The sequence below is a fragment of the Elephantulus edwardii genome, unplaced genomic scaffold (assembly GCF_000299155.1).
Source record: "Elephantulus edwardii isolate Elephantulus edwardi_28Jun2011 unplaced genomic scaffold, EleEdw1.0 scaffold00192, whole genome shotgun sequence".
Taxonomy (NCBI): domain Eukaryota; kingdom Metazoa; phylum Chordata; class Mammalia; order Macroscelidea; family Macroscelididae; genus Elephantulus; species Elephantulus edwardii.
This window is the reverse complement of record NW_006399942.1, coordinates 5,070,167-5,081,547: the sequence shown is the minus strand read 5'-3', so window position 1 is coordinate 5,081,547 and position 11,381 is coordinate 5,070,167. Positions and strand designations below refer to the sequence as shown.

Here is an 11,381-nt window from a genome sequence, read left to right as displayed (position 1 = left end):
ATGAAGTTATAAATAAACCTTTATGAAAGGTTTAGATCTGTTAGAGAAAAAAGAAAAGGAAGGCGAGGAGAGAAAAATTTAGAGTCAAACACTGCACTAGAGCTTGACTAAAAATACAGCGAAATGATAAACAAGTTTTATTTAGTTGATTCCAATTCAGAGTCACCCTATGTGTATCAGAGTACAACTGTACTTCATTGGATTTTCTATGGCTAGTTTTTCACAACTAGATTTCCAAGCCTCCATTTTGAGTGTTGAAAAGCTTTTAATTTGAATTACATGAATAATTAGAAAAATACCATTATTCTAAGTCCAGAGATTTATTTTTATTTGCCAAAAGTATTTTTTGCGTGTAATTTCTGAATATGTGTGGTCTTGTCTTAGCCTAGCATAGAAATTTGTATCTAAGAGCGCTGTCATTATGCAATTTTAACAGCAGAAACTAAAGATTGTCAATTCTATTCTTAGCACTATACTAATTTACTAAACCCAGGATACTGGACTCAAATGTTGTGCCTGGTAGGAATCTGGAATAATGTGTCTTGTTTTTCATGTGCTTTATAAGGACCCGATGATGATTGTTGAACATCTCTGATGAAGCACTTTAAAAGGAAATGTTAATTATTCTTCTCCTGTCAAATGCTGTAATTTAAAAAATTTGCTTCTTTATATAGTGTGGTGGTTAGAATGTGTAGCTGCTAGTAAAAATATTAGTAGTTCAAAACTTCTCCCGAGAGAAAGATGCTTTTGTGAAGATTTATAGCCTTTAAAACCTTATGTTTTCCATTCATTCTATTCATTCCTACAATGTTGTTATAAATAGGAACCCATTTGCTAGTAGGGGTTTGTTTTAGATTTTTCATAAGATTTTTAGAAAAAGGAGAAAGTTGAAGCTCTGAAAACTCTGTAACAAATGTGATTTCAGTGAAGAAACATGTATGAAAAAGGATCTAAAATGTATGAAAAAAGATCTAAAAGCTCATTGAATATGGACCAGACTATGCAACAAGGAGGGAGCTCTGTTGTCTCTGTGGAATCCACAAAGGGTTGAGCTGCTAATCCAAAGATTCTCTGGGAGTTTGAATCCACCAACTGATTCTTGGGAGGAAGATGGGTATTCTCTTCCTGAGTGATTTACTGCTAGATAGGTCAGGACTGAATCTAGGGAAATGAGAGAAAGACAGAAACTGGCAGATGTGGAGTAGTAATAGGTTTTTCCCAACATTAACTGTTGCAAAAAAAAATCTTACATATGATGGATTTACAAAGTAACTGGGGCTATGGGGGGAGGGTAGGTGTGTCAGTCAGTGAGACTGGCTCAGGACAGGGCAGGCTTCAGGCCTTCTGTACATAGGTTTGCTATGAGTCATAAGTGACTCAACAGCACATAACAACATACATAAAATTGTTTCCTTTTATTTACTCTGAAGAAGCTGTGCTCACCTGCAAGAGAATTATCCACAGACCTATAAATCACACTCCCAGTGTAACAAAAATAAAGGAAATGAGAATCGCAATATCAAAGATCCTCATGAAACTCAATACAAAGTCTATTTTCAAAGCTCAAGCAATTAAGTACTTCCGTAGTCTAAAATTTCAAGCCTAAAAGCAAAAGGGGAAATCCAGAAACTCTACTGTCATGCAACTAATACTCCATTTATCATCATTTGGGGACTATAAATGTGGCTATGTTTCCAGACACACATATATACATACATGTACACATGTGCTTGATACATGCATATACTTACATTAAGAAGAATCAGGCTTTAGTACCTGTTTCTAGAAAATCATTCATCCAAACTAATTTATGTTTAAAGTAACTGTGTATTTGCATCTATCTATCTATAGATATATATCTCAAGATTGTTTATGACCTTATCATCATTTGTTTTCTTTTTTTCACAGTTTTCAGCCTATTCTTTCTTTACAACAGTAATAAAAATAATTGAAGTACAAAGCCACAGTAAGCAGTGTCATTTCAATATATACACAGAACAGAGTTAGAATAAATAATTACATTAGCTCTCTGCTAATCTCATTGCTATTGGAAACTTCTCCCAACTCTGCTCTTGTTAACTCCTGTTTGGGTTTTTCAATACTTTCATTATGAACCACAGCTTCGCTACTCTTGCTCTGAATGACAGATTCTAGAACAGGCTGATTAGATATGTTTCTAGTCATACTGGTTTTTGGTCGTAGAGAATAAGCTTCCTGGGTCTTTGCTGTCTTTTGGCAGAACTGGAGATGAAAAGCATCTTGGAAACCACGACGGAAATTCTCATTGAAGAATCCATAAATGATGGGGTTGACACTGCTATTGCAAAAGGCCAGCCAGTGTGCAAAGGGGTAGATGTAGATGTTGATGACATGGAGCTCAGCTGCAGACAGGTCTGCATAGTCCGAGAGCATCATCAGAGTCCACAGAGGCAGCCAGGAGAGAATGAATAGTAAGGCCACGATCAGGAGCATCTTAAAAACCCTCTGCTTCTTCTTGGACACTGTGTGCCGCTGCTCCTGGTTCCGCTTGCTCACATGAGAAACTGTGGTCTTGAAGAGTGAAATGCCAATCCTTCCATACATGACGACAATGAGCACCAGTGGAGTCAAGTAGATGTTGACAAACAGCACAGTGGTGTAGATCTTCCTCATTTCCTGATTGGGCCAGTCTTCCCGACACCAGTAAACTGGGCTGGTTTTATTCTGCACATAGAATCTGACTTGGTAATATTTTTCTTCTTGTACATGTAACATTACTGCAGATGGCGACATAATTATGATGGCCAGGACCCATATTATCACAATAATGATGAATGCTGTCTTGATAGTGAGCTTTGGCTTAAAAGGATGGACAATACATCGGAACCTGAAATTAAAGACAACTAGCGTGAGATGCTGTCTAATAACTTTGGACCAAATTTTGAATAAAATTTATCTACATAATCATGCATCTTTTATCCACTTGTATTCTGCTGAAAAACAGTAGTAGAGACTATGCATAGTCGTTTTTTTCCTTTTATACTGAGATAGCCTTAAACTTGAAATGCAAGTATGTGGAGGCTATTACCAATCATAAGAGTAAAAATAGTAACTCAATGGCAACTAACATTTATCTCCTTTTACACTAGGCTATCAGGGCCCCCTCATTGTCTATACCCACTTACAATTCTATTTCAAACATTTTTTTCATAAGTTTCATCCTTAAGACTCACCATTTAAAAGATAAAAAGTGAGTTTAGAAAAGGTAAAATCCTTGTTGGTATTTACATACGTAGCTTGGCTACAGCACCCATATTCTTCTTTTGTGCTCTGTTTTCTTTATGCAGATGGCACAACCTTGCATGATAAAGGTGAGAAAGACTTGAAGTGCTTGCTGCAGAAGATCAAAGACTGCAGCTTTCAATATAGATTGCACCTCAGTGTCAAGAAAACAAGAACCCTCCCCACTGGATCAATAGGCATGATACCAATATATCATGATAGACAGAGAAAAGATTGAAACTGTAAATGACTTTATTTTACTTGGATCCACAATCAGTACATATGAGTATGAGCAATCAGGAAATCAAGAGATGTACTGTATTGGGAAAGGCTGTTATTAAGGACCTCTCCAAGTTACTGAAAAGCAATGTTGTCAGTTTGAGGGCAAAGGTATGCCTGATTCAGTCCATGGTCTTTTTTATCACTTGCTATGCATTTAAGAACTTGCTATGTTGAAAAAAAAAAAAAAAGAACTTGCTATGCATTTAAGGACAATGAATAACATGACAGGAGAACAATTAATGCCTTTTAAGTAGTGTTGAAGAAGAGTACTGAACATCCTATGGACTGCCAAAAGAACAAACATATATTTCATGCAGAGGGTGCCGGCAAAGATGATAAAGCTTCATCTTGCATACTTTGGGCAGGTTGCTAGCAGAGACTACTCATCAGAGAGGAATATCATACTTGGGAAGGTAGAGATAGGGACAGTGAAAGAACGAAAGACCTTCAATCAGGTATATTGACACAGTAACTGCAGCAATGGGCTCATGTATGTTAGAGGTTGTGAGGATGGTATAGTATAGGATAGGGTTCAGGTCTGTTGTTTATAGCAGCTTTATGAGTCTTATTTGGCACAATAACACCTAACAACAACAATGACCTTACTAGACAGCTCACTCAATAGAGTTGAATTGATGGTGATCCACAAATCATTCCTTTCTCAGTCCCTTTTGGGATTCTGTCCCATATTATCTGGGAGTTTGGCCATATAGCTTGCTTTGGACAATGGTATACTTAACAAGTATGATACAGACTGAAAATTTTGATGTGCTTGCACACTGAAACTTGTCTTTTTGGAATACTTTCCCTTGAAAACTGGCAGATTGTAAAAAAAAAAAACCCTCAAAGTAGATCGAGACCTCATGGAGTGAGAGACAACACAGGGTGACTGGCTGGCCATCTTGTTCCTTCTCTAGTTTTGCTCCTAAATGAATACCACATGATGAGCAATTTCATTTATGATATATGAAGCAGGGAATAAAATTGATGATTTCTACAGAATCATTGTCGGTAGAGAGAAATGAAACTAATGTTTTTAAGGTACTAGGTTTTTCAGTGGTTCTGTCACAGCTATAAAAATGTAGCTATTTTTAACACAAGTTCTGATTAATGGCCATTCTAGCTTTTGGCCTTCTGCTCAGCATGGGAATTCAGTGTTACTCTGACTTACTTTCTTCTTAATTTTTAAGAATCTTAATGTCATTACTGATGTTCATTAGCTTAATTACAAGTGGCCTAGTGGTAAGAAGCCACACTACAATCCTGAAGGCACATGGTTCGAATCCACAAGCTGCTCCATAGGAGAAAGATGGGCAATCTCTTCCCATGCAATTAACTACCTGTGGAAACCTGCCAGAGGGTAGCCATAGGTTTGTTTCAACTCGACAGTACACAACAACATATAACTGTAAGGCCATTGTTATGTGCCACTGAGTCATAGTGGACACTGTAGCAGGTTTTCAAAAACTGAAAATTACATGGAAAGAAATTGTTCATCTTTCTCCTGCAAAGCAGCTGGTGGATTTGAAACACATGCCTTTGGGTTAGCAGTGAAATTCCTTACCACCTGTTGTTCTTAGGTGCTGTCAGTCAAGTACAACTCACAACAAACCTATAAACAGTCAACCTGACACTTGCTCTACCCTGTGCTGTTCTCCATTTCTGGGACACCAGAGCTCATTGCTGAAGTTACAGTGCCAATCTATCTCATTGAGGGTCTTCCTTTCCTTTGCTGATCCTCCAATTTTCCAAGCATGATGTCCCTCTCCAAGGAATGCCTCACATAGCTATATGTCCAAAACATGAAAGATAATACTTTCCAATCTTTGCCTCTAAGGAGCATTCTTGCTGCATCCTCTCCAGGACACATGTATTTGTTCTTTTGGCTGTCCATGGGATATTCAGTACTCTTCTCTCATAATACAACTCAAAGGCATCAATTCTTCTTCTGTCATCCTTATTAACTATCCTGCTCTCTCATATATAGCAGGTGATTGAGAAGACCATGTCTGAATTAAGCACACTTTAGTCCTTCAAACTAACATCCTTGTTCTTCAGTAATTTGAAGAGACCCATAATAGCAGCCTTGCCCAATGCAATACAACTTCTGATTTTCTGACTGCAAAGCAAGGTGAAATCACTAAAAGCCTCAAATTTTTTCTCCTTCTATCAGGCATCTTAGGCAAAATGGGACATTCAGTCCCTGATCTGTGTCAGGCCCTTGTGACACTCAGGCCAAATAAACAATGCCAACATGCCACATGTAAAGGAGACATAGCTCTTACCTCAGAAATCATTGTATTGTGATAGCTATGTGGCGCAAAAGGGAAGAGAAGAGACACTAAACCACAAGACTACAGTCCTGGAGCAGAAGCTTACAGGCAAGACCCTTTTGAGGCAAGTATGACCTCAGGCAAAAATCATTCCCTGTAGCTGGTACATGGGATTTGGACTTCAATCCATCTAAATGTTACATAAGAATCAGTGTGAAAGACCAACAGCATTAGGAGGTACAAGCCATCACAGAAGTGACTAGTTGCCAAGCCATCATATCAAGGAGAGGCTGGGGGAGGGAGATGATGGGGGAGGGTAGGCAGAAGTGCAAAGGATGCTGATGTAGCAGGAAAAGGGAAGGGACAAGACGCACATGACAAGGGAGGAGGGACCACTGAATGTATTGGTTATCTCTTAAAGGGGAATCATCTTTCATCTACCCCTTTCAGTAAAATGCTTGTCTGTCAGATATTCTTTAAAAGCTAAGCACACAAAATTAAGATAGAGTAGGAAGAAATTGGCCATCCACTTCTGAAATAAAACAGGACTTTTAAAAACTCTATGTATAATAGAGCATATTTAGAGTAAAATAATAGATATGGCAACTGAGACTGAACCCTTAAATTTGGGAACACAAAGCAGAACAACTGTTATTAACAGAAACTAATTCCTGATGTGGAATGTGAGAAGCATGAATATAGGAACACTGGACATCATTAAAAAGGAAATGGAATGCATAAATATTGATGTATTAGGTTTTGGCAAAATGAGTTGGCCTGGAATGGACATTTCGAATCAGATAATCATTTGATCTATTGTGCTGCAGATGAAAAGATGAGAAAAAACTGGGTCACTTTCATAGTTAAAAAGGCTGTTTCTAGGTCCATTTTGAAAATAATGTTGTCAGTGACAGGATAATATCTACACACATACAGCGAAAATCTGTTAGTACCACTATCATTTACATTTATGACCAACAACCAGAGCCAAAGAGGAAGAAATAGATGATTTCTATGAACTTTTGCAGTCAGAAATCTTGTAACCAAGATACATTAAAAATAATTGATGACTGGTATGCAAAAGTGGGAACCAGGAAGAATGATCAGTAGTTGGCAAACAGGGAGTTGGTGACAGAAATGAGGCTGGGGATAGAATGCTAGAGTTCTGCATAATCAATGATTTATGCATTGCAAACACATTTTATAAAAAACATAAATGTAGGCTATATACATGGATTTTTCCTGATGATAAACACTGAATAAGAGAGATTATATTTGTGGAAGAAATCATTGGAGACATTCAGTATCAGCAGTGAAATCAGCCAGGTGCTGATTGCAGAAAAGATCATCAACTACTCATATTCAAGTTCAAATTAAAGCTAAAGAAGGTCAAATCAATTCCACAGAAATAAAAATTTCATCTTGAGTCTATCCCACACGAATTTAAAAACCAACTCATGAATAGGTTTGAGGCCTTACACACTAATAAACAAAAACCAGATGCCAGGGAGGATATCAAGAATATCACCCATGAAGAAGGCAAAAGGTAATTACAAAGACAGAGGAAGAAGAAAAGACCAAAATGGACGTCAGAAGAGACTCAGAAGATTGCACTAGAGCGATGAGAAGCCAGAGAAAAAGAAAGAAATCAAGATCAGGAGTTAAATAGAAGATTAAAAGGTCACCTCAGGAAGACAAAACAAAGTATTAGAATAAAATGTGCACGGAGCTGGAGTCAGAAAATCAAAAGGGTTGAATTCTCTCAACATTATTCAAGCTAAAAAAACTAAAAGAACAAATTCAAGCTGTATGTTTCAATACTTAAGGATGCTATAGGCAGAATATTGAATGATCCAGCAAGCATTAAAAGAAGATGGCAAAAGTATATACAAAGTCACTGTACAAAAAGAATTGGTTCACACAGAAAATTTAATAAAATAATATATGATAAAAAGGCAGTGGTGATGAAGGAGAAAGTGCAGGCTTCTCTGAAGGACTTAGTAAAAAATAAAGCCCCAAGAATTGATGGAATACCAATTGACATATTTCAACAAACATATGCTGCCCTGGAAGTGTTCACCAGGGTTGTTGTTGTGTTGTTGTTATGTGCCATCGAGTCACTTGCGACTCATAGCCCTAAACTCTGCTCTGTCCTGTGAAAATCGCACTGTCTCTGACACTCCCATCCTGATTATCCCAGTCACTGAATCAATCCACTTCATAAAAGGCCTTCCCCTCCTGCGCTGTCCCTCCACGCTCCCAAGCATGATGTCCTTCTCCAAGGACCGGTCTCTCCTCACAACATGTCCAAAGTATGCCAGACAGAGCCTCAGAATCCTTGCCTTCAAGGAGCCACTGGGTTTAACCCTTACCAGGACAAATCTGTTTGTTTTCCCAGCAGTCCATTGTATTCTCAATACTCTTCTCCAGCACCACAGCTCAAAGGCATCAATTCTCCTTCTGTCCTCTTTGGTTATTGTCCAACCCTCTGATGCATAACAAGTGATTGCAAAGGCCATGGCCTGTATCAAACGCACCTTAGTCTCCAGAGAGACACCATTGCTCTTCAGTACTTTGGAGAGGTCCCTAACAGCAGACTTTCCCATGGCTATGTGGCTTTTAATTTCCTGGCTACTGGTGCCAAGAGTGTTGACTGTGGAGCCAAGCAAACTAAAGCTGTGTACGTACAATCTCAATCTCTTCACCATCCATCCTGATGTTGCCAATTGGTCCAGTGGTGAAAATCTTTGTCTTCTTGACATTGAGCCTCAATCCATAATGTAGGCTGCAGTCCTTGACCCTCTGCAGCAGGTGATTCAGGTCCTCTTCAGTTTTAGCAAGCAGGGTTGTGTCATCCGCATAATGCAGATTGTTGATAAATTGTCCACCAATCTTGACCCCACATTTCTCCTCATAGAGCCCAAACTCCCGGATAATTTGTTCTGCATATAGGTTGAAAAGGTATGGAGATAGGATGCACCCCTAGCATATGCCCTCCCCAATTTTGAAACATGCAGTGTTCCCTTGTTCTGTTCTGACGACTGCCTCCTGGCCCAAGTATAGGTTTCACATTAGCATGATCAAGTGTTCTGGGATTCCCATTCTTCTCAGAGTCAGCCACAGTTTGTTATGATCCACACAGTCAAATGCCTTTGCATAGTCAATGAAACACAGATATTCACCAGGGTATGAAAAAACAATAAAAAAAATCTAGAGGACAACTACCTGGACAACTGACTGGATGAGATTAATATTTATTCTCATTCCCCTAAAAAGGTATCCTATACAATGTGGAAATTGTCAAACACTACCAATAATATCCCACACAAGCAAAATCCTACTGAAGATTATCCATAAATTACCAAAACAGTACATCGACAGAAAACTATCAGAAATGGAAACTGGGTTTTAAAGAGGTTGTGGCAATAGAGACACTATTGTCAATTGGATCTTGGCTGAAAGCAAAGAGTACCTAAAGAATATTTATCTGTATTTCACTGACTATGCAAAGGCATTTGACTGTGTTCATCACAATAAATTGTGGCTAACCTTGAGGAGAATGGGAATCCCAGAACACTTGATTGTGCACATGCGAAACATGTATTCAGACCAGGAAGCAATCCTCAGAACAGTGCAAGGAAACATTCATGGTACAAAATCAGGAAAAGAGTGTGTTAGGCATGAGCCCTATCTCCATAACTTTTCAATGCAGAATAGATAATTTGGGAGCCTGTGCTCTGTAAGGAAGAATGTTGTATAATAACTGGAGGAAGACTCACCAACAATCTACATTATGCAGGTGACATAACCTTGCTCGCTGTAACTGAGGAGGACTTGAAGTGCTTGCTGCAGAAAGTCAAGAACTGTAGTCTTCAATACAGATTGAGGCTTGATATCAAGAAGATAAAGATTCTCCCCACTGGGCCAACTGAAGCACCACAATAGATGGAGAAGACATCAGGGTTGCCAATAATTTCTGCTTGCCCCTCTCCACAATCAACACTATTGTCATCAGCAGTTAGGAAATGAAAAGACGAACTGCATTGGGAAAATCTGCTGTCAGGGACCTCGCCAGCGTGCTAAGAAGTAATGATGTTCATCTAGAAACTGAGTTATGTCTGGTCCAGGCAATGGTCTTCGCAATTACTTGCATCAGAAAGCTGGATAATGACTAAGGATGACAGGAAAAGAATTGATGCCTTTAAGTTGTGGTGCTAGAGAAGAGTCTTGAGCATACATACCATGGACCACCAAGAAAACAATAGGTCTGTCTTGGAGAGGGTGAAAACAAGTTTCTTCTTGGAGACTAGACTTTGAAGCTCCATCTCACATTCTTTGGGCATGTGGCCAGGAGGGAATGGCCCTTGGAGAAGGACATCATGCTTGGAAGGGTGGAGGTAAAGAACAGAGAGGAAATCCTCAGGTGAGATGGATTAATACTGTAACTGGGTCAATGGGGGTAGGTGTGTCAGAGGCAGTGAGATTAGCTCAGAATAGGGAAGGCTTCAGAGCAGTTGTACATTGGTTCGCTATGAGTCTCAGGTGACCTGATGGCACATAATAATAACAACAACCACATCACAATGTTTACTCTACCACCAGTGGTGAGATACTTCATCTTCTTGATGTTGAGATGTAGTATTACTGAAGGCTTTAATCCTTCATATTCAGCAAGCATTTCATATCTTCCTCACTCTCAGCAAGTGATGTTTGTTGATCAGTCCTCCTCCAATTCTGATGCCACGCGCTTCTTCATAGAGTCCAGTTTCACAAATTGTTTGCTCAGCATACAGATTGAACAGGTATAGAGATGGGATTTTCTGTTTGCACAACAGCCTCTTGGTCTAGGTATAGATTCCACATGAACACAACTAAGTTTTCTGAGATCCCCATCCTTCTCAATGTTAGCCATAATTTGTTATAATACACACAGTCAAGTGCCTTTGCATACTCAATACAATAAAAACATATATTTCTGTTATTCTCTGCTTTATGCAAAGTTCCATCTGATAAAAGTACTGATATCCTTAGTGCCACTACCTCTTCTAAAACCAGCTTGTACTTTTGGTAGTTCTGTCAATGTACTGTTCTAGCCACTTTTGAATGATCTGCAATGATTTGCTTGCATGGGATTAATGATATTGTTGGATGGTTCCACATTCAGTTGGATCATCTTTCTAGAGAATGAAAACAAATATGTATTTCTTCCAGTCATTTGACCATGTGGTTATCCTCCTAATTTCCTGGATTAAACTGGTGAGCATGCATCTGTTAATTCAAACATGTCAATTAATATTCCATCAATTCCTGGGGCCTTATTTTTTGCCAATGACTTTGGTGCTTCTTGCATCACCACAGACTCTTGTTCATATGATACTTTCCAAAATTTTTTCTTGTCAACTAATTCTTTATGGTACATTGATTCTGTGTATTCCTTCCATCATCTTTTGATGTTTCCTGTATCATTCAAGATTTTGCCCGTAGTATCTTTCAGTATTCACTCTTGGCACCATCAGCCAGGAAATTAAAAGTCGTATTGCGATGGGAAAGTCTGCTGTTAGGGAC

At 38.8% G+C, this 11,381-nt stretch overlaps 1 protein-coding gene across 1 annotated transcript in view; it reads right to left on the bottom strand.

Moving 5' to 3' along the window:
• Positions 1-2,016: 2,016 nt before the first annotated feature.
• Positions 2,017-11,381, bottom strand: part of NPFFR2 (neuropeptide FF receptor 2) — a 29,531-nt gene continuing 20,166 nt past the window's right edge. The window contains exon 3 of the mRNA XM_006896850.1: positions 2,017-2,866. Coding sequence (XP_006896912.1) covers positions 2,017-2,866 — 850 coding nt within the window. The remainder of the gene's footprint in view (positions 2,867-11,381) is intronic.